Source organism: Euprymna scolopes, chromosome 1 (assembly GCF_053919585.1).
Source record: "Euprymna scolopes isolate OS-2025 chromosome 1, ASM5391958v1, whole genome shotgun sequence".
Classification (NCBI taxonomy): Eukaryota; Metazoa; Mollusca; class Cephalopoda; order Sepiida; family Sepiolidae; genus Euprymna; species Euprymna scolopes.
The window spans coordinates 617,472-642,511 of NC_136482.1; the positions used below are offsets into that span (position 1 = coordinate 617,472).

General features: G+C 34.7%; 1 protein-coding gene across 2 annotated transcripts in view; it reads right to left on the reverse strand.

Moving 5' to 3' along the window:
- LOC145284406 (uncharacterized) overlaps positions 1–24,089 on the reverse strand; it is a 43,375-nt gene extending 19,286 nt beyond the window's left edge. The window contains exons 1-2 of one of the 2 annotated variants that reach the window (XM_080134115.1): positions 23,936–24,079; positions 12,912–13,028 (exon numbers count right to left, since the gene is read on the reverse strand). Coding sequence is in view for 1 of the 2 variants with exons in the window: in XM_080133519.1 (XP_079989645.1) it covers positions 23,936–23,993 (58 nt within the window). In the remaining variant the exon portion in view is untranslated. Of the gene's footprint in view, positions 1–12,911; positions 13,029–23,935 lie in introns of both variants that reach the window. The other variant, XM_080133519.1, reaches the window with a different exon arrangement.
- Positions 24,090–25,040: the final 951 nt, after the last annotated feature.

A 25,040-nucleotide genomic window follows, 5' to 3' on the forward strand; every position in this document is an offset into this window, starting at 1 on the left:
ATTATTTTATGGATATATATATATGTATATATATATATATATATATATATATATATGGCTTTCTGATGAAGTGTTTGGTATACCATTCAACAAAACACATGTAAGACTACCATATATTGAATAAAATGATCTAAATGCGTTATAAATATACTTGTGTTATTTGAATTGTTGACAATTTTTTTATATATATATATATATATATATATATATATATATAGTGTAAACTTTTGTTGACAATTCAAAGACTCATGTTTTCTTTTTATAACCTTCATTTATTTCCTAGATTTTTTCCATTACAGCTGTTTCATTAGTGGGTAGGCAATTTTACAATTTATGTGTCCATAAAAATATCCTGTCTCCACCAACTTCTTCAGATGTTTATCCATTAGATTTTTACAACAAAAGGTATATTTTTAACATGGTGGACATCGTATTCGGGTAAAAAGATTTCAAAAGCCATGCCTCCTCACTTCCTCCATCTTTTGGTGCTATGTAAAGATAGTTTTCCGTTTTAACCCATAGTTTCGTATTTTTATTTTTTATTTATTAATTATTTATTTTAATTTCCCTTTATATATATAAGTATAATATTTTCATGAATAAATATTAATTATTTTTATACCTTCAGACAATATATCATTTAATATTCCACATAAATAAATGTAAACTTTTACGAAGTAAATTGCAGGATTACATATCTGTTTCTTTTTCTCTCAAAAAACTTACATTCACATACACACATCTATTACAATAAAATCGTATTCCTGTTTGTTCACAATTTAATATGTACAAAACGTACAGTTTCATAAAGAATGTTCACACTGAAAACCGACTTGTATACACTGTATGATTTCTGTATATATAAATATATATATACTATGTATTAAAAAAAAAATTTACATTGAATGAGTACCCTCAGTTGCATATTACATTAAAGAAAATTTATTGTAATAATTCGCTTGATGTTATTAATTATGTTATAATGGAAGCATATTGTTTTATTTAGAATTATTATTTCAAATTGTTTTATTTAATTTGTATTTAATTTAATTAATTTTCAATAGCTGACAAAAGGTGTGTTTAAAACTGGAGGTAAGCTTATTTATTTAATTTGTATTTAATTTAATTAATTTTCAATTATTAAAATAGCTGACAAAAGTTGCATTTAAAATCAGCAGTAAGTTTATTTATTTAGCTTTGGGAGATATTTTCTGCTTAAGCTATGAAAGTTACTTCACGTTTTATTTTCATAAACTAAGATGTGTTTTTTGCCTCCCGAAATCCAACACATGGTCACTTTTCGTAACAAGTTAGGATATTCGGTGTATCTTAAACAGTATACGACTAATTTCACCGCCCAGCAATATTTCAACCGGGCAACCCTAGATATATACAGTTAGTGTTTATATACAATATATTTTGTTTTTTATTAGGGTGCATCTGGTCACAGTAGAATAAATCTAAAAAATTCAGTTGACAACGATCTGCACTTAGGGCTAGTAGGATCAAGTTGCCCCAGATTCTATTTTGTTATTTCCTTTTTACATATTTTCTCCTTATAATCATACTTATAGAATTCATGCAGTAAATGAGGTATTATGGTATTTGCATAGCATGAATGGGATGAATGAAAGGTGGCTGATGAACCATCTATAATATAAAAGGCAAAATGTGTGTGTGTGTGCGTGCCAAAAACTTTTGAAAGACAAAATTGACATCGTTTTAAAGTTTAAAGCTCAGTCTCTTGGATGACAAATATCCAAAAACTGGCCAAAAAGATTAATTCTTTCACCATCAACTGGGACGTTTTTACAAGGAGGGTTCACTTTTTTCATCAACATTTTTGCAAATCATTCATGCCGTGCAACAACCACGTCAGATAAAATATGTTATTTCGAACACCCGTGGCGTCACAATCGCAGTGGGTGCTTTTTTTTCCCCTCCTTTTCCTCTTGCACGTTGTGAGTTCGTGGCCACCTACTACTCCTGATTTATTTTTTTTAACACTCGTACTAGTACTCGCTGCTATTTGGAGTTGTTTTAATTCATTTTTTTTCACGGATTTGGTTGCTCAACCACCCCCCTTATACACACTTTGATACACCCACAAAATGCAAGGCACCCAGACTAGTATTTTATAAATGGATTTAGTTAAGACTAGCGGGGTTGCCCGGGTGTTTGTCTGTGTCTGTGTGCAAAAAAAAAGAAAAAGTTTTGGTAGGCAGGTAGGCTCGAACCCCAAGCCTTGAGGTGAAGTCGGAAAAGAAAACGTGACATGTTACTGCTATGCTAAGAGGAAGTGAGAATGGTTGAAATTAAACAGTTAAAAAAGGCAGGTGCTTAATCAAATGTCTAGGTCAACATAACGCCATAGAGAAAGGAAATCACGCAGAGCTCGTTAAGCTTGAAGCTTTCTGCGTATTTGTTGGTTGCCCAAGATGTTAGGGAAAATCAGCTCCCCATAAAAATGTCTAAATGAATAGCAATTGTCTGATATGAGAGATTTCCTCCAGATTGATCAAAGCTGATTGCTTAATGGATGTGGCGGCACAAAAGGCCAAGAACACCGCTTTTGATTTTTAGTTTTGCTTTTATATACGAAAAGCACAAACACGGGAGAGCAAGAAATAGCACAGATTTTGTAACATAAGAGTTGCTCAAATAAAAGATAGAGACGACCTCCTTTTGTAAATCGGAGATATTATAATCTAGGGGGCATATATGAAGTTCTAAGAATGAATGACCCCCCCCCACCTGGAAAAAAGCTTTTGCTGGACATACAAAAAAAGTGCACACACTAACACACATTTTCGCTTTTATATTATAGATCAAGGTAACAGTAGATAATCTATGACCCCCCTCCCCATTCATTATCCCAAACTCCACGACCTCTTACCAAATTGGTATATTTTTCATACAATAAATATTTTGTTTGAGAATTTTTGAGAATAGGATTGATAATTTGTATTATTTAAACCACAATTCTCATGTTGGTATCATTTTCACGTTTTGGTTGATGTAATCTTCAAATACACCTTTTCAAATTCAGGAATCTGTGGCATATTAGTTGATGGTATTAACAATCACTTCTAAGTGACCGTCTTTCTACAAAAGGTAGAATCACATTTCTGAGAGGTGGTCAGATTATTTTCTTTTAATTGATGGATGCCATTTTTAAGAAACTGTAGCATATTTATTTGCACTTACTGCAGATTATTTGGAAACCATTCATTTCTGGAAATTTTTCAGTAGCATATTCCGATTCCTTGCACAAAAATACACTTATATGGCAAATTTCATTACATATTCTTGTGTTTTAACAAAGATATAAAATTTTTACTGAAAATGTAAAAAATGTGACAAAATGCATATGGACTTAAAGAGGGAAAAATATCCAAATTTGCGAGGCATAAAAATAGTCATAATTTCCTTATTTTTAATTAGATTAAAAAAATTTTTTTGTATGCCATTATTGAAATATTTTAAGCCATTTAAATTTTTTCATATGTATTGCTATTTAAAGAGAAATTAAAAATTCTGTACAGGTTCCTGAATTCGGAAAGATGCATCTGAGGAAGGTTAAGGAGTTACATCGGAAGAAACGCAAAAATAAAATGAGAAAAATCAAAATAAATATTTTGTTATATCGATGTAAAATGCTGCAAAGAGTGAAGCCAGTTTACAATGGCCAGATGCTGTAAGAAGAATGAGCAAAATGATATTCTGGAAAAGTGAGATAAACGATTGTTATGCTGGTGGTAATTGAAACACTGAAAGAATTGAATTCAAGAAAGCAGAAAGATGTTAAAAATGGTATGGTATAGAATTATGCAGGGTTGTAGAATTTAAAAAAGAAAGGGGGAGTTTAAAGAAAAAAAAAAAGGAGTTTAAAAAGGTTACAAGTGTCATGATAAGCAGTGGGAGTACTGCAAAAAGTGAGGGAAGAATAGATGATGATATGGCAAGGCAGGTGAGGGTGCTGCAAAAGGAAAGGATATTGTAAAAGGTCAATAATGGTGACCTTTGAAAATGAAAAATTTTAAATGGTAAAAAACATAAGCAGAACCATTAGAATGGAAAAGGTAGTGAGAAAAGCTGCAAACAATAGACGTGCTCATATTCAGTGGTATGGTAGGTGATGGTTATAGAAATAGCTGAAAAGGTAAGAAATGCAAACAGTTTTGTGAAATGATATGACATGTGGTAAAGCAAGGCTGAATACTGCAAGATGCAAAGTGACTATGCTCCAGGGAGAATAGTAACAGCTATATGGCACAGCGAGAATATGTAGAATGTTTCAGGTTCTCATAAAAAGGCATGGTATGATCGAAAGGTGAATGTTGCCACACCAAAGTTCCTGCAAACAGTATGGGACAATTATCAAAACTAAAAGAGATATAAAAAAAAAAAAAAAATGTTTTCTAGTATAATACTATAGGGCATAGTGTTTGATAAAGAATTTCAAGTAATAAAATTGTAGAAAAGATACTTGAAAAATATGAAGATGCAAATGTGATTAAATTAGATTGAAAGTATTGCCAAGACTGCTGAGAAGAAGGTAGGTTCTCTCTACTGTGCTAGAAAGCTACTAACTCCCGAAAGTATCCTGTACCTCTATAAGGCCACCATTCGCCCATGTATGAAGTATTGTTGTCATATTTGGGCTGGTGCATCTGCTACTAGTCTCTCGATCCTAGACAAGGTTCAAAAGAGCATCGCCAACGTGATAGGTCCTGAATTTGTCATCTAAGCTTCAGTCTCTGTCCCATCAACGAAATGTTGCATCCCTCTGCCTGTTTTACAAGTACTTTAAACGGTGAATGCTCTGACAAACTGCAAGCACTTGTACCCCCTCGACGTAAATACCCCCGACAAACCCGACAAGCAGCTAAATCACACCCCTTCATAGTAGAAATCCCTAGATGTAAGAGAGCTTTCTACTCCAGTAGTTTATTACCCAGAACCAGTAGACTTTGGAATTCCCTTCAGAGTCCCTGCTTCTCCAACTGTACAGACATGGAGAAGTTCAAGTGTAACGTGAACTGACACCTTGCAGCCCAACTCTCTACATAATTCCCCTGTAGTTTATGTCCCTGATAATAGCCACCTACATCAAAGTGGCAACGTACCTTGTTTAGGGTGAAAATGTAATAATAATAATAAAAAAATTTTTTAAAATCTATTACTAATATAGTTTTGTTATCTATCCTAAGAAAAACTGCACCATTACCTCTTTATCCAATGCAAAACTGGTCATGGTCATGATTGTGGCATCCACCCGGACCCGGAGTTGGTTGGAACATCTCTTTCCAACAAGTCCATCATGCCCCAAACACTAGCTAACCAGGCACGGCGGTTTAAGACTGCTTTCATTATAAGTGCAAGTCATTCATTGTTCCAACAACAGACCCTGTAATGGTGGGGACCAAGCTGAATCATTATGCCTATAGACAAGCGCCTATAACTGAAGGAAAGCTCCCCCGCCACGCCTATAGCTGAAGGAAAGCTCCCCCGCCACGCCTATAGCTGAAGGAAAGCTCCCCCGCCACGCCTATAGCTGAAGGAAAGCTCCCCCGCCACGCCTATAGCTGAAGGAAAGCTCCCCCGCCACGCCTATAGCTGAAGGAAAGCTCCCCCGCCACGCCTATAGCTGAAGGAAAGCTCCCCCACCACGCCTATAGCTGAAGGCTAGCTCTGCCGCTACTCCTACAGCTGAAGGCGAGCTCCACTGTTACGTCTATAGCTGAAAACAAATTTCACTATTTAATATCTGAAGCTGATTAAGCAGAAATGAAAGTTTCTGTTTGTTTATTTTCTGAACCAAAATTTTGATCAAGTGAACCAACAATCTAATGTTGTGCTCCAATTTCTTTAAAAGAATCAGTTGATGTACTAGAAAAGGGGTAAAGTGAAAAATTGCTATATTAAAAAATAAATAAAACTAGAAGGAAAATATAGGTTTTAATGGTTGTAAAATGAAAGATAACTGAAGGTTTTGCCACAATGGTATGAATGGCGAATAATATGAATTTGAATGAAGTTTGTCTTTAATTGTTAGCATGTCATAGTATAGGATGGAAGGAGTTGCAAAAAGTGATATGATCAGTGATATAATATGGTTGAAAATAAGGATAGAAATACTCAAGGAAATAAAGACGATAAAATTTGGGAGAATTTTAAATGAAATTAAACAGTAGCATAAAAAGTATTAACAAAATTGTCACAAAAATTTTCTAAAATTTTTGTCATATTTTTAAACCTTTGGATTATTATTAATGAATAAACTCTCTGGGAAAATTACGAAAACTAAAAATTCCAACATCCATATTCCTTGGCCTTTTCGAGCAAAGTCTAGTATTTGTTCTGATACCACACTTCATCTGTTTCATTCTGATGCTAGTGAAGGAGAAATCCTTCTAGGTTAAAAAAAAAACTAAAATATTTGTAAATAAAACTGTGATTAATAGCAAAAAAAAAACAAAAAAAACTAATAGTTACTTAATGAGTTTGTTTTACAAAGCAATATTCAAATTAACCTTCAGACATTGTTTACATAGACATGATAGAGCATATTAGAAAGTTGTTTTTCTTCTAACATGAATAGGGAGTTGGTCTTTAAATCTCATTGTCAGTGATGGAGAAATTGCTCAATTTTACAAAATATACAGATTATAAAAGTTTTACAAAAAAGTTTTTCATTCAAATTTTTTGGGAGGGGAAAAGAGGTCATTTTATAGCAAAGTTTAATATAAGCTGGACACTGTCTATTTGGTTTTCCCCAAACTAATCCAGTTTGAAATTTTTTTTTTGATCATGGGGATTATTTTATAAACTTATGTTGTCAACTGTACACGTCTCTAAAATTACTGGGGTACAGTTTCAAGACTCAGCATTCCTATCCCATCACAATTAATCACCTGAAAGCCAGAGGATGAGTTGACTGAAACAGTCAAACGACAACTATGAAGATGAGGATAACAGTCCGCAAAAGAAAAAGTACACAAATTATTTAAATAAGGGAAAACTAAACAAATGTTTCATTTGATGTAACCTCTGATCTTTTCTACATCTGCAATATAACTACTTATTATAGAATTACTATTTTTTCATAAGAATAATGTACCCGTGTAGATTAAATAAAGGATTAGTTTTAAATTCCATACAGGTTCTCAAGTTCAATAAGGATTCCCAAATTTGAAAAAGAGCAACTGAAGATTGTTGAAGATTACAGTTGATGAAATATTCTAAATATAACAGAATAATATACAGTATTTATCTATATTTACATTTTAAAAGATAAATAATATCTATATATAAAACACAGGTAGGGCTTTTACGTTGCCAGTGAAAAAGTCAAAGTTGCGAATGATTTTTCCAAGTGGCGACTAGAAATAATAAAACGCTTATCTTTTGGTGATTGCGTTTTTGTTTTTTTTTCAACAATCTTCTAAAGCTCATTACTGAGTGAAGAATGTCTTTTCAACCTTTATATGATCTTTTAATAAAATGAGAAAAATCAAGTTATTTAAACAATAAAAGATTTAATAGAACCTAAAACCCCATCCACGAACGTAGACCCCTACTACCAGGTCTCCTTCTCCAACATCAGGGGTCTACGTTCCAACCTTCCAGAGGTTGAAACACAATTACAGGAGACGAAACCGGACATATTTTTTCTAAGTGAAACTGGCATAGGGCCAACCACTTCTCTAGACGAATTCATAATTAAAGGATACTCAACTTAACATCTAAATCTGACCCCCAAGATCGCCATGGGCATGGAATATGTGCCTACATCAAAGATGGCTTTCCATGTGGTAGGGATATCTCCAGAGAAGACCTTAATTTACCTTATATGTGCTTTAGGGTTGCACTAGCTTACACCACTGCATTTATATTTGCCCTCTATCGCCCCCACAACAGTGGAGTTACTATCTTTAAGAGCATATCTAAGAAAATTGACCACATCCTGTCTGCTCATCCTTCGGCTAACATTCACATTTGCGGTGACTTCAATGGCCATAATGTGGAATGGCTGACGCACTCAAATAAAACTGATGACGAGGGGAGGTTTTGTCATGATTTTGCCATTGCCTATGATCTCACTCAGATTGTTCACGAACCCACCCGTGTGCTCGATACACCCGGTCAATATGCAAGCCTTCTAGACCTTTTCCTCACAACTTCCCCTGAGCTGTGTTCATGTTCCGTTCTATCTCCTCTGGGATCCTCTGACCACTCTGTTGTAGCAGTTAAGATAAAAATGAAATGTAATAAGTCTTCAGACGTACCTCTCCACCGTACTGTATATCGATACGCTATGGCTGACTGGGATAGCTTCCGTACATTCATATCTGACCTACCTCTGCATTCCATGTTTAAAAAGGATGTGTCCTCTATAGTATCAGACTTGACCGAATGGTTAATTGTAGGCATAGACCGATTCATACCATCCAAAAAATTCTAACAAAAACCTAACAGCCAGCCATGGTTCTCCTCTGAATGTGCTGCTGCCATCGCGCACAGAAATCACTTTTTCCATAGCTACCAACGTAATAGATGTACCGAGACTAAAGCTGCTTTCAGGACTGCCAGAAACCACTGTAAAAGAGTAATAAAAAATGCAAGAGAGCTATATGCTCAGTCTGTTAAATCCAAAGTAGCTGAGCAGCAGCTTGGTTCCCACCAGGATCTTGAACAGAAGTATGCGTTCTATCCCAACTATCATCAATGGACCTGAGGTCATCTCGTCAGCATCAGACAAGGCCAGACTATTTGCAAAGAACTTTGCAGCTAATTCTACCCTATGCAACAATGACCATCAACTCCCTGTATTTCCTCCTATAACAAACAACATGCTATACAACATAAAAATATCTGTGCATGAGGTCGCCAAGTTAATCAAGAACCTTGATTCCAGTAAAGCAACTGGCCCTGATGTCATTCCAGTTATAGTGCTGAAAAAGCTCCAACCAGAACTTGCTCCCATACTTACAAAACTGTTTAAGCGTTGCCTTAAGGAGAAGTGCTTTCCAACATCCTAGAAAACCTCATCAGTATGCCCTGTATTTAAGAATTCAGGTGAAAAGTCATCTCCCTCTCAGTACAGACCAATAAGTCTCCTGTGTGTCATGAGTAAGTTGTTGGAATCCATATTAAATAAAGAAGTAGTCAACCACCTAAACAGAAACAACCTTCTTAGTGACATGCAATATGATTTCCGCTCTGCAAGATTTACAGCAGATGTGCTAACAGTTATATCACGTAGAATTAGTGAATCCCTTGACAAAGGTTTCCTTTCCAGGGCAATTGCTCTTGACATATCAAAGGCCTTCGATAAGGTATGGTATAAGGGCCTACTTCACAAGATTTCCAGCTACAGTATTACTGGAAATGTTTTCTCAATTATTTCTCTCCGATAGATTCATACGAGTAGTGGTTCATGGGCAGAAATCAGAGGCCCACAGTATTAATGCTGGAGTCCTGGGCCCAACTCTCTTCCTGATCTACATCAATGATCTCCCAAAACACATACTTAAATCATTCGTTGACATCTATGCTGATGACATAACCATCTATGGCAACACATCAAAGGCCGTAAATGACAAAGTTCTCTCTAATTCTCTCTCCTCTGATCTTGAGCACGTGGTACAATGGGGGAAGAGGTGGCTGGTCACTTTTAATGCATCCAAAACCAAGCTTCTATCTTTACATCATCAACGCTCTGATCCCCATCTGGCATCAATTGAAATGGATGGCTCTCGTCTTGGAGAGGCTTCATGTTTTGACAAGCTTCTGGGTTTGACCTTTACTCCTGATCTGAACTGGAACACGTACATCAAATCTGTTGCCAGGAACGCTGGGAAAATGGTGGGATCCTTCTACCGCTCCAGAAGATATCTCACTACTGATGCAATTCTCTATCTGTATAAAAGCCAAGTACGTCCAAGGATGGAGTACTGCTGCCACATCTGGCCAGGAGCTGCTAAAAACAGCCTATCCTACCTTGACAGAATACAAAATAGACTTTGTGGTTTAGTGGGGGGATGCCCTTTTCTCTTCCCTGCAACCTCTCTCCCACAGAAGAGATGTTGCGAGCCTGTCTTTGTTTTATCGCTACTTCCATGGAAGGTGCTCGTCTGAGCTCCAATCCCCCCCCCCCCTCGCTAATCTTTCACGAGAAACACCCGTCTGGCTGAAACTACTGTCAACAATTTTCCCCACTCTTTATCTGTGTCTACATCCAAACGTAGATTCCATGAGCAAAGCTTCTTTCTTAGAACTGTACGCCAGTGGAACTCCCTGCCGCTTGCCTGTTTCCTATCTGACTACAACTTGGACGTTTTCAAGTCCAACATAAACAAACTCCTGACAAACCGCCCCCTTAAGTAAGACACTCTATTAAAATCCTCAATACTAATGATTACTACAATACTATCTCATTGATTACTGTACACGCAATAACCCTTATCCCTGAGTGGCCTTTGGGCCTTGATAAGTGGTGACCTCCATAAAAAAAAAAAATAGAATATACTTTTTCTTTAATGAAGGCTGTCTAAAAACATCTGAAGAAATTTGAATGTTTAAACCTTCAAGTCTCAACATGAAGTCGGTACATACACTTATTTAAAAAAAAAAATACAGAAAATCTTTATGATGTATTTACTTGTCACAGAATGAAGATGTCATATTCCAAAAATCATATGGGTTCGACTAGTAACTTTTCTATTTGGCTAGTAAACGAAAATATTTAGTTGTCAAAGATCAACTAAAAATAAATTTATAAAGTCCTGTCAGGGTTTCTTTAATGCAAGCATAAAACCAATTAAGGGGTTAGCAGAGTCAGTAAAACTATATAGATTCTGAAGCCAGTTGAATTTATACTTTATATAGCCATATTTTTTTAATTCTTGGATCAAAACCAGTTATAATAATACACGTCTACTCAAGATAGGAGCTTATGTATAGACTTTAGAGTGGGGGAGATTGGTGGGGTTTGTGTTCCAATTCTAGACGGCTAAGTAAAACATATACAGATTATAGATTAAAGATTGTTTATACGAAGATCTTTTAAATATGATGATTAAAGCATTGATAGAATACCAAGCTAACCTTTTTTTTTGTCCTGCCCCTTTTTCTTTATTAAGCCATGGTCATAAAACCGTTAGTAATAGATAGAGCTAATTAAGGCATAAAAGTTAGGAACATCATGATAGTTAGCCAATATAGAACTCTGAAAATTGGACAGTGATGTATGTTCATTCACACAATTCTGAGGCAGCACATTCAGGACTGCAGAGCACAATGTGAAAAGAGATTGTCGGTACATCTCTGAACAAACACTGGCGTGATTATGCAGAGGGTTGAATGTGAATGCGTATTGTCGCAAGTTTGGTCTGTTCATCCACAGCACAGAACGGCATTTAAACATTGCGGTGGGGCAAGAACTATAAAATAATCTGTAGGCAACAGAAGCAACTGTTAACATTCCCACAAGTAGACAGCAGATCTAATCCAAGCAGAACATATACTCCAGAGGGAACAAGATTGATGCGGGGTATTTAATATATATCTGATGGCACAATGGTGTAGATGCTCTAGAAAATCAAAAAACACCTTACCAACTCCAGCAAACACTAGGGGTCTGTATGCCAAGTGGGGACGAATCATTGTCTTGTAAAACCTAGTCAGCAAATGCCATTCATGAGGAATTAGATAGCTCAGGATACACAACATGTAAAACTACCTTTGAATTAGGTTAGAGATTGAACTAAACAGCAGGTAGTATCGTCAATAATCTGCAAATGATGTCTAGGATGGCTCAGACATGGCCTAAGATTGGCCCCAGAGAGAATTGCTAATCAAGTGTTCCAATGAACCTCTGATGAAAAAAGGACAGAAGATCAAAAATGAACTGGAAACAGATAATGATTGCAACAGAAAGGAACTAGAAAGAAGTTGTGAATCTGGATTCAAATATTCAATGTTCACTTTATGAATTGAGTAATGCGTGTAGTGTATAATCAAGTTGAAAGTGCTGGAAGATATGTATATGGTTTGACGCTTAGAAAAAAAAAAATCTTATTTTAAAATCTTCCATTATTCTGTCTTTTGATTCTTTGGAGATAAAAACAAAAATGAGTTTTTGTCCAGAATTCCCCTTGTATTAAAAACAAAAATTCCCCTCATATTAAAAACAAAAGTTCCCCTTATATTAAAAACAAAAAAAACAAAAAAACTTTGTATGTGACAAAAACAAAAATATCATATTCCATAAATCACATAAATTGATCAAGCAATTTTAATTTTATAAAGAAATTAATTTTAAGCAATTAATGAGAATTCATAAGCATTACAACATAAATGTAGCTTGAATTATTGTTGACTTATTTCACTGTTTTTTTAAATATTTCTTTTCAAAATGATGGGCAAGACAGTCACTTCTGGTATGCTCATAAAATTTAATTTTCTTATTTAAAAATTAAACTACTTAATCAATTTATATGATTTTTCGAATATTATACTTTTGTCTTATTACAGGTATGTACATCATACAGATTTTTCTTTATTTTTGTTTTTAATATAGCGGGAATTGTGGAAAGAATCAAAATCTAACCTAAACTCCTGACATTCTTATGACTCCAATCAAAACCTTTGCAACCCTGGTATAATTAGTACAAAAAACAAAAAAAGAAATAAAAGTTATAACTTGTTAGGGGTATAAAAATAAGGTGTAAAGGGAGAGGAGATGTTAAGTAAAAAACTAGAAATAAAAAGGTTTTTGTTTTTGACATGGGTCAAAGAAGGTGGCAATGGCAGATTGTCATGGCAATAGAAACAACAAAATAAAAGCGTGAGAGGAAGGTGACAGTTTCTGAATGAAAAGGAAACAAGAAAAAGAAGTGTAGTACGTTATTCGTAGATTCACCAAAGATAGGATCCATCATGTTTTTTCCTTCTTCCTCCGTCTTTTGTAGTTTTCGTTCAAAAAGTTGCAGACTTGAGTGCTTTTTACTTCTCTGGTGGACCTGGACACAAATAACATCAACTTCAAACTTGCCATTCTCACAATAGAATAGAACATTCTTCCTCTTTATGTCATTGTACATTACAAAACACGATATTGGGTCAATATTAAACATTAGAGAAATCCTAAAAACTACTGTATAAAGCCATTATATTTACCATTTTTTTTTCGGTTTGATTTCCAAAGAATATTTAACATTAGAAAAAAAAAAAAACTTTTTGACTGATAGTGAATGACTATTTTTCAACACTGTGGCATATTGCTGACATGGTTGCTATTGCATTACAGTCAAATATTTTGGTAATAGTCAGTTAACGTATTTCCTAACTTCCGGTGTATCTGTTAACAGAAGCGGTGACAAGGCAAATCAGTTCCTTGCCTTTTTTCTCTCACACCTATATCTCCCCTTTGCATGTACTTTTTTTTTTATTACATATTTCCGATCATTCTTTTTTTACTGGATAATTAGTGAAAAGTTTTTTTGGTCTTATTTTAATTAAGAATTATTAAAATTTGTTTTATTTTTTACAGAATTTTTGAAAACACTTTTTGCATCTTTTTTTTTTTTTAAGAATGATTTAAAACATTTATTGAGATTGTCGGACTGACTTCCTCATCTTGGTTGTTATAGTCACAACGTTTCAGCCGTTTTGCCCTCCGGCCTTCATCAGGTGTTTTGTATCTAACTGGGGAACGTACTGTGTTCGGACTCCAGCTAGTAACATTCAAAACAGAGAATCAGCAACTATGTTCCAGAGCCTAGTTGGAGTCCGAACACAGTACGTACCCCCGTAATAATAATAAAGGGTTGGGTTTGAGACTCCTAACAAACGATTCTCCAGTTCGATACAAAACACCTGATGAAGGCCGGAGGGCAAAACGGCCGAAACGTTGTGACTATAACAACCAAGATGAGGAAGTCAGTCCGACAATCTCAATCTCAAAAATACAGACAATTACTATGATTTAAAACATGTTTAAAAATCTCAAAGTAATGAACTATTTAGTTTTTTTGTTTTTTTTAATTACATTTTCACTCCAAACAAGTAGTGTCACTTTGAGGTAGGGATTTCAGGAATACTATGTAGAGAGTTGAGCAGAAAGATACATTAGAACTTCTGCATGTCAGTACAGTGTGAGAAGCAAGAACCCAAAAGGGAATTCCAAAATCTAGCAGTCCTAGGGAAGAAACTATTAGAGTGGCTTTCTTACATCTAGGGATTTCAACTGTGTAGGGGTGGGATTTTGCTGCTTGTCAGGAGTATCTACGTCAAGGAGGGACAAGAGCTTGTAGTTTGGCAGAACACCTACCATTAAAATATTTGTAAAACAGGCAGAAGGATGCAACATTTCGTCGATGTGACAGCAGTTGAAGCCTAGCTGATAGTGCGAGATTATTAGGTTGGCAAGTCTCTTTTGGACCCTGTCTAAGACAGAGAGACTAGTAGCAGATGCACCAACCTACCGACATAAGTCCAGTTCAAACAAACAGAAGTATATAGAAGCTAGAAGTAACGTTAAGAAAGAAATAGCGACAGCCAAGAGAGAATTTACTGAAACCACCCAAAAACGCATCGAAGCACAAAAATTAGGAACTCGTGACTTCTGGAAAATCTACAACAGTGTAGTAAATAATGGGCAATCAACAATTCCCCCACTAACCAACAATCACGAGGTTGTTTGCTCAGCAACCGAGAAGGCTAATATGCTTGCCAGTCGGTTTGTCTCGAACTCCACACTGGACCCTTCCAACCACCCCCTGCCTGACTTTCGTTTGCGGACAGACGCCACGCTAGACGATCTGAAAATCACTCCTGCTCAGATACACGCTATCATAAAAAAACCTTGACACTTCAAAAGCATGTGAACCTGATCTCATCCCAGCTGTGCTATTAAAAAAGTGCTCAGCCAAAGTAGCTCCAGTTCTCTCCAAATTCTACAACAAATGCCTTAATGAATCATACTTTCCGGGCTGTTGGAAAACTGCTTCTGTGTGCCGAAAGAACTGACTCATCAAATTATCGCCCCATTAGCCTCCTCCCACTTTTCGCCAAAATATTTGAGACCATAATTAACCATGCTCTAGTCCGGCACCTTAGATGCTAAACTACTGACTGAAAAACAATATGGATTTAGACAAGCCCGTTCCACAGCTGACATTCTCACTGTAATCTCTGAACGTATATACCATTCACTGGACAAAGCGGGGGAGGGCAGAGCGGTAGCTCTAGATATATCTAAGGCTTTTGACAGGGTATGGCACAAGGGTCTCCTCAGGAAAATTAAATCATACGGTATCACTGGTAGAATACTTAACATAATTACATCCTTCTTAGATAAGAGAAAAATCCAGGTTGTCCTCAACGGTCGTACATCTAAACAGTGTGATATAAATGCGGGAGTGCCTCAGGGGTCTATCCTTGGGCCTCTATTGTTCCTAATATTTATTAATGACCTCCCCGACAAAATTTCCTCTGAGATGGGTATATATGCTGATGACACCACACTCTATAACAGGCATGACAGGAAAACAAATGAACACATAACTAAAGTAATGGCAAAAACACTAGAGGATGGCCTCCAATCTGTAGTGGAATGGGGACATAAATGGATGGTCACATTCAATGCTGCCAAGACTAAACTGGTTTCCTTCAATAATTACAAGAAACCTTCTCTGCCACCAATAGCAATGGCCAGTAACTCTCTGTCTGAGAGTACATCTTTCAAACTGCTTCGCCTAACGTTCACAGGAAACATGAGTTGGAACAAATATATTTAAAACATTGCCAGGGCCGCTGCGAAAAAGGTAGGCTCTCTCTACTGTGCTAGAAAACTACTGACACCTGAAAGTATCCTGTACCTCTATAAGGCCACCATTCGCCCATGTATGGAGTATTGTTGTCACATTTGGGCTGGTGCATCTGCTGCTAGTCTCTCGCTCCTAGACAAGGTTCAAAAGAGAGTCGTCAATCTGATAGGCCCTAAACTGGCATCTAAGCTTCAGCCTCTGTCCCATCGACGAAACGTTGCATCCCTCTGCCTGTTCTACAAGTATTTTAATGGTGAATGATGACGAACTGCAGACACTTGTGCCCCCACGATGTAGACACCCTCGACAAACCTGACAGGCAGCTAAATCCCACCCCCCACACAGTAGAGATCCCTAGATGTAAAAGATCTTTCTACTCCAGTAGTTTCTTCCCCAGAACCGCTAGACTATGGAATTCTATTCCAGGTCCCTGCTTCCTTAACTGTAGTTCAAGTGTAAGATGAACCGACATCTTGCTGCCCAAATCCCAACATGGTGCCCCAGTAGTTGCTGCCCCTGATAGTAGCCCCCTACACCAAAGTGGCAATGTGCCTTGTTTGGGGTGAAAATGTAATAAAAATTTTTTTTTTTAAATTAAAAAAAAAAAAAAAAAAAAAAAAAAAACCAGCCCAAATGTGGCAACAATACTCAATGCATGGGTGAATGGTGGTGTTGTAGAGGTACAGGCATAAGTAACTTTCTAGCACGGTAGAGAGAGAGCTCACCTTCTTTGCAGCAGTCTTGGCAATGCCCTTAAGATATTCGTTCCCACTCATATTCCCCGCGAATATTAAGTTGAGGAATTTGAACAAAGTACTTTCAGATAATTTATCATTAGCCAGGGCTATTAGTGATTGAGAAGGTTTCTTGTAATTATTAAAGGAAAGAAGCTTAGTTTTGGCAACATTAAATGTGACCATCCATTTTTATTCCCATTCCACTACAGAGTGGAGGTTTTTCTCTAGTGTTTTTGCCATTGCCTTGGATCCGTGTTCATTTGTTTTCCTCTCATATCTTTTATAGAGCATGGTGTCGTCAGCAAATATACCTATCTTAGAGACAATCTTATCAGGGAAGTCATTTATGAATCTAATCGTTGATTCTTTAAGTTACAAAAAAAAAGGAGAATAATTTTCAGATCGCTAAGTTCGCTGCGTCAAAGCACACATAATAAAAAATTTGTTGTTTTCTTTTGAACATTATCGTAACCGTACTGGCGTCAGGCCGACAAAAAAGAAATCATCCTGGACTAAAGAAATGCTGGCTTTTTTATATTGTCAAATTCAACCGCGTCTCAATTTGCATAAGACACGTTTTTGTCTCATGTCGGTCAGATTTCGAGTTTAAGACTTTTTCTCTTTCTTTTCTTAAGTGTATGACATCTGCGCTATTCATGCACACTACAATTTTCCCTACAATGAATATCAGGAATAATAAAACTTTTGAACTTCCACCCACAGGAACATTTGATGGAGTTGCTGGAACCTCCGCTGGCAAGGTGGATCAGCCAGTCGTCATTGGCATTGATTCCTGCGGTCCCATGGGAGACCACGTTTGTTATTATGCCATTATCATTAAGAGCCATTGAGGTTGTCCCGCTGTAAGCTCCAATGTGATTCTAGTTGCTCAAATGTGTATCTCTAGTGAACCACTAACCGGCGTGTATTACCTAGAGACTTTAGACTACCGTTACCGACTCTTTCCACGGTGTTGCCCCTTAAAAGTTTATGAAGCAATATCAGCCACAAACTGCATTACCAATATAGTCATGAAAGGTTATTAAACAAAACTTTGAACATGTTTAGTACAATTTTATTTTATTTTTATAATTTCATGAACATATATTTCTTATAAAATTGCAAATAAAATAAAAACGTTTTTTAATTTTGTTATTAAAAGTGCAAATAAAGACTAATTGTATTATTTTTATCTTTTTATGATTTGTTAATTTTTATTTAAATAATGTCCTTTTCTTACATTTTTTCAATAAATCGCTTCATAATAGAAATACTGAAGAACAATAAAAGTGAAGGAACCGATTTGTCTTGTTACCGCTTCTGATAGCAGACCCATCGGAAGTTAGGAAGTTCGTTAGCTGATTATAACTAATAGTTTTTCTTAGGAACTTTGTCTTAAACTAAACTTAAATCATACAAATTTGGAATAAAATTCATAGGTCTTAGAATTGTATTTTTAGCACAGAAATAAATTCTAATTTCCTTTAAATTCCATTCCATTCATCTTCTCACAGAAAAAATAAATATCCAACTATAATACAAGAATAACCATTTGTATTATTTGGATTTTTCGAACTACTGTTTTCATTGAGTGCCATTTTCATGTTTCAGCTGATGTCACCTTCATTTGAAATTCTGTGCAGATTCCTTAGAATTCAACAAAATACACATGAAGAAGGTCAGAGGTTACATTGACCAAAACATTGTGAAAATGACACAAGATCAGAATAGTAGTCTGAAGAACCCAAGTCATATGAATAACCAATTCTCATCTGAAAAATTCAAAAAGAGTAATCATGTTGAAAAATGGCCTCTCACAGTCAAATAAAAGTATAGTAAGATTATTTTTATTCTTCAACATTAAATATAATAGTTTTATACAATAATCACCTAAAGTTAATACTAACCAATTATTGAATTCAGAATAATGCAGGTTATATATGAAGAATGTACAAAAAAATTTCAGTTTAAGTTTTGGTTTGTGAACTTCAAAAGAGAACTTTATTTTGGATTATTGTATTAAAAAAAAATTCAGTATTTTGTTTGAGTATTAGTTTTGCTTTAATATTACAAAAGTAATAAAAAGATTTAAAAAATGATTTTGTTATCTAAATTGATTTGTAATAAAACTTTAGACTATAAACCGACTTTTAATGGTTTCCTTGATTTAATAAGGTTAGTGTTAAGAGCATTTTTTTAACAATTTACTATCCCATTCACATATGGCTTGCTTGGTGCTGAAAACATCCTTATCAGTTTGTTCAAGTTGGAGATGAGGCATTCTACCGAATGCCAAACATTCACCAGTTAATTCAGATATTCCAACGAAGAGATCTTTTTAAGATTTTGACCATCACTTTCAGTGCAATTGCTTGAATCTCTCTCGCTGTTGGTTTACTAGGTATATTTGCCAGGTAATTTTTGACATTTTTTCTCAGGAGTCCAGTTGCTTCTATAATTACTGGAACAATAGATATCTTCCCAAGATTCCAGTTTCTTTCATGTCATACATAAGAGCTTGGCATTTTGTAATCTTTTCCCTCTCATCTCTGTTTAACCCAGCATCATTTACAGAACACTGACTTCTAAGGTTGCTTCTTTTGCCCCACATCAACATGTCAGATTTTATGCTTCATTTTCTAGGTATGTAGCTGTGGGAGTTGCATAGTCATAGTGGATAGTGTAAGACTTATCTTTGTAAACCGTCTTAATACTCTAGTCGAGTAACTTATGACAGACTTATGTGAAAGAGCAAGTGAATAAGAGTTCAAACTTTGATTCTTATGCATTTCTCAGTGTTGACGTAAAACAATGTCCTGTTAAACTGTTTCATGTTGACTTTTTTTATTTTTTTACAAAGAATTTTTATTAATTTTATGATAAATTTTTAGGAACTGTTAAAAGTTAATTTCCAAAGATATTTTTCTTTTTATATAATTGTAGATAGCTCAGACCTCAAATGAAATTTTACTTTTTTTTTTTTTTTTTTGCCTCTACTGATATTATAAGAACATGATCAGGCATGGAGCAAGAGTTGGAGGCTGCATGTATCTATTCCAGTTCATATTCCCTGTAAACATTAGGCCGAGGAGTTTAAAAGAAGTACTTTCAGGCAATGTGTTCTTGGCCATTGCTATTGGTGGTAGAGAAGGTTTCTTGTAGTTATTGAAGGAAACAAGCTTAGTCTTAGCAGCATTGAATGTGACCATCCATTTTTGTCCCCATTCCATTACGGATTGGAAGTCATCCTCTAGTGTTTCTGCCATTTCTTTAGATATGTGTTCATTTGTTTTCCCCTCGTGCTTTCTTGTTATAGAGAGTGGGGTCATCAGCAAATATACCCATTTGAGAAACAATTTCATCAGGGAGGTCACTTATCAGGAATAATAAAGGTCTGAGGATAGACCCCTGAGGTACTCCTGCATTTACATCATATTGTTTAGATGTACGACCGTCAAGGACAACCTGGATTTTTCTCTTAAAAAGGATTTAATTAACATTAAAGAATTAGTATATATAAAAAGTAAAATATCAAATAAGCATATTTTTCCATAAACATATAATCATTTTTTATGATTTTTAACGATTTATTATTAATCGTAGTAATTACGACGCTGAATTCAATTATTTCTTGAGGGAAGGAAAGTAATGAATTTTAAAGACGGCAGATGGAGACATACCATCCTTGCTTCATAAATTTGATTTTCTTAGTTAAAAAAAATTTACTTGATTAATTCACGCGAGTTTAGGAAATATAACATTTTCGTTGTGTGACAGGTACAGACATCATAGGAATTTTTCTGTATTTTTGTTTTTTTAATTAGGTCGAATTCTAGACAAGCACCAATTTTTGGAAGATAGGTCAATGGAATAACGCGAGAGACATTTTTAGGCATTAAAAGTAGTTTTATGTTGTTTTTGTTAAATATTAATTTCTGTTATTAATAAATATTATTAAATGAGACATTATTTAGAGTTAAAATTTGAGTTTCGTTGTTAGATAAACATGACATCAGGCCAAATTCGATTGCCATTTTGTTTTACTTCAGCTTCTTTCACATAACGTTGACACTTTTCATGCACACTTTTCTCAATTGGGGAAAATTACATTTTTCAGAGATGTTTTAAAAGTTTTTTTTTTTTTTTTTTTTACACAGAGATCACCACTTATCGAGGCCCGGAAGCCACTCAGGGATAAGGGTTATTGCAAGTACATTACATTAGTGAGGAGATTTGATGAAGTGTTTATTTAAGGGGGCGAGAGTGCAGAAACAAGGGGCATAACTCAGAAGACATGTTTACGATTATATCATAATAGCGTCCAACATTTGTAGCCTATAGCGATAAGTTTTTTTTTTTAATATACAAATTACGAAATTCATAATTTTTTATTATATTACTATTTTCGACATATTAATATTGTTTTTGCTTAAAACGACATATTTAAAAAAATCGATCTAGAGATGTTTTTACTTTGCCTTCTTCCACATAACGTAGATACTAAGAAGCGTTTTTTTCTCAATTTTAGATGCATTATACTAACTGAATTTGTAATGGAAATGATATCTCATCTATATAAATAAAACAATAATTTTTTTTTTTTTCAATAAATAGGCTATACGATTGATATATTATTTTTAAGTACTTGTTTAGTGACTAAACTTTAGTCTTATCAAGACATTAAAAAATATATTGTACGTACTCATTACGGAAAGTTATTTTAATGATATAGATCGTATCCCGACATCTTGCTTATTTCGCCGACGAGGAAGGGGGCGCCAAGGGAGATCACAGCTTAAAGTCAAATTTTGATGTGCAGAAAAAATATCTAGATAAATATTTTAGTATTTTTTTCACTTATTTTACAAAGTTTCTTTGTCCTTTTTAATCCTTTTTTCATTTTGTCCAGTTAATCCTTTTTTTCGTTGAAAGACACCACCCTCCTCGTCCGCGAAATAGGCAAGATGGCAGGATACGATCAACCTCATTAAAATTTGATTTTTCTCGGTATTAAAAAAAAAAAAAAAAAAAAAACTTGATCAAATTAAGTGAATTTTCTATGAGAACTTAATTCCATAACGGGTAGGATTGTACATTGTTTGGGTTTGTATTACTGTACACATAGATTCGAAAAAGTTGTCAAAAAACAAATATAGAACAAATAAATGTTATCAAAGGCAAGATAAGTTACTTTTCTACCTAACTGGATATATTTTTTGTGTTTTTATTCAGTGTAACATGTTTATTCAGCTCGAAAAACATGCAGTAGTGTTTACCGATGTATTGGAAAATTCAAAATGGCAGCCGACTCTCTCTCGGAGAGGGTACGTTTGGGAAAAGGTATTATAAATAATAAACTAGACAAAATACTGTTAGAAATTATTCGCTCAATATATGTTACCGTGACATAAGTTGACATGTATTCGGTTGTTTTCTAACAGTATTTTGTCTAGTTTATTATTTATAATACCTTTTCCCAAACGTACCCTCTCCGAGAGAGAGTCGGCTGCCATTTTGAATTTTCCAATACATCGGTAAACACTGCATGTTTTTCGAGCTGAATAAACATGTTACACTGAATAAAAACACAAAAAATATATCCAGTTAGGTAGAAAAGTAACTTATCTTGCCTTTGATAACATTTATTTGTTCTATATTTGTTTTTTGACAACTTTTTCGAATCTATGTGTACAGTAATACAAACCCCATCGTTTTTTCACTATTTTCATTTTTTAATGTCTTGATTAAACTAAACAAATATCTATGTTTGTTTATTTACTATAAGTCACGTAAAAGCAATAAATAAGCACGCATAAGAAATTGTTTCATTAATATTAGACATTTGCACGGTTATTTTTCTATTTTACAAGAAATTTTAATAAAATTGTAAATACAATATTTTCGTTCACTTGTAAAGATTAAACAAAGGGGGGGGCGGAAATATTTAACAACTCTGACCATAATAAAAAAAAAAAAAAAAAGCACACCATTCACACCCTTTTCAAACAAAACAAAAAAATACTGAGCAGCCATGGGGGATAATCTATATAAGCACTTATTAATTAGAATGAAAATTGAATTTTAAACACATTTCTGCTTTAGCTAATAAACTTTTCTTTTTTTTTAACAGAATCCTTGAAAAGTAAACGTTTTCTTTTGGTATTTGAGCATCTATGTTACCGTTCTGAAATAATAACAATCTAGAAAGCTATTCTTAACAGGAGGGTGTCTTGTAACTATTCAGTACTTTTGCCTAACAATTTAAGGTGCTAGTGCAGAGAGTGATCCGCGCTATTTTTTAAATCGTATTTCCAAGTTTAATTAAAGTTTATGTTTTTGTTTTATTCAATTGTAAGGTTGAAGTATAGAATAGATACAAAACACCCTTCCCTCCCCATGTTAAGAATGGCTTTTTAAATAATAACGTTATTATTTACGTTCGGACGGATCACTCTCTGACTCTGCGCTAGTACTCAATTTAATAAACATTAATTGAATTTAACTTGAAAATACTATGAAAAAATAACGCGGTAACATAGCTCTCCACAAGTACTATTATTATTTTTTTAGTTTCTCGTAAAAAAGCAACAATGATCGATACTTGACCAAAAAAGAAAAATCAATTTCTTGAATAATTTCAATGAAAATTAATTGACCTATCAACAAAAATAAATTGGTTCTTATGCAGAATACGGACCGTACTGAATTAGAAAGCTTTTCTTTTCTTAAAATGAGGAGGAGGGCGTGTTTTTTTTTTGTTTTTTGTTTTTTTAAGCTATTTTGTACTTTCACCTAACAATTTAATAAACAAATATATTGTAAAAATTGAATTTAACTTGAGAATCTTATATAAAAAAAATAGCAGGGTCGGTAAACCTGTATAAGTATAAATATTCTATTTTTAATTAAAAAAAAAAATAAAAATAATTGAGTAAAACAAACCCATATATCTTTTTTTTTTTTCGCAAAATATTTAATTTTTTTATTTAATTTTTTTAAGTATTGTAATATAATTTTATTGTATTTATATGGGAATAAAAAATTACTTATTTACAAAATAAAAATTTCCAATAAATAATTGAAACAATAAAAACAATAATAAATGAGATAATTATTTTCGTTTATTAGACGAAATCGAAGTAAAACTACTTTAAATTTATTATGAAATAAAAAAAAGACATTTTTTATTTACTCTTTTTCGTACACAACACATGAGGATAGTTTTTTTAGTAGAATAAGTCTAAGCAAAATAAAGTAGAGATTAAAAAAAATTATTCCATTTAAGATAAAAGATAAGAGCAGTGAGGATTTTGACAAAATGTTAAGTGAAGAAATCGGCTCAAAAGAAACCATAAAACTTACCTAATGCATCTGTCAACGAATACGGGAAATATTTTTTCACTTTACTGCATGAAAACATAACTCGTTCGCGCCATTAACGAGGCAGGCCGCTGCAACATGCGCGCATGCGTCGTCGTAGTAGGTGCAAAGGATGGCGTCTACCAAATACGTTCCTCCCGTTGCGCCAACCACTGCATACATATCAGGTTTGGGTGCTTTTTTTGTTTGTTTTTTTTTACATTTTCATCCCATCCCAAACAATGCCACTGTGATGTAGGGGGCTACTATCTAGGACATAATTTGCAGCGATGTAGGGAGTTGAGCAGCAAGATGTCTGTTTACTATACTCAAAGTCTAGCAGTCCTAAGGAAGAAACTATTTGAGTAGAAGGCTCTCTAGCATCTGGAGATCTCAACTGTATAGAGATGGAATTTTGCTACTTGTTGGGTTTGTCGGGGATATTTGTTGCGGATCCGGCCGTCCGGGGACAGTCAACCCAACAACTAACAACGTAGACATGGACAAAAGTAAACAGTGTAGTGAACTGGTGGTATAGAAGTAAATGCGTGTTCATCTCACGTTCAGGTCACCAATTTGTAGTGGACTGGTGGATATATAATACGTATCCCCCAGTCGTACAAAATAGGAAAAACAAACTGTTTTGAGGAAGAAACGAACAACGCGTTTATTGAATTAAATGAACTAGAATTTATTTCATGAAGAAACAAATGAAAGAAAAGGGTACAGCACGTGTTTAGTTTGGCGTGCGTCTCTCGCTGTTAGCTAGTGAGAGGGAAAGTCTATTGTTGTAGAGAGAGAGAGAAAGTGTGTAAGGTGTACGTACTGCCAGTAGGCTCTTGCCCCACACATAGTAGCAGGTGACGTGAGGCGCGTGCCCGTGCGCGCCTCGAAAGGGAGCAATTTGGCCCGTCGACTGCCCAGGTCGGGAGCCGAATCGAAAAGAAGGAAACAGCTCAGGTCTCTTGCTTTTGTAGTTGTTTCCAGTGGTCTTTTGCGCATGCGTGGATTTCCTTTAAAGGGAAGTGACGTTGTCCATGTATGCATACATGTGTGTACATTAGCGTGTGTGTGTGTATGCACGTGATTGTGAGTCTATGTATGTAAA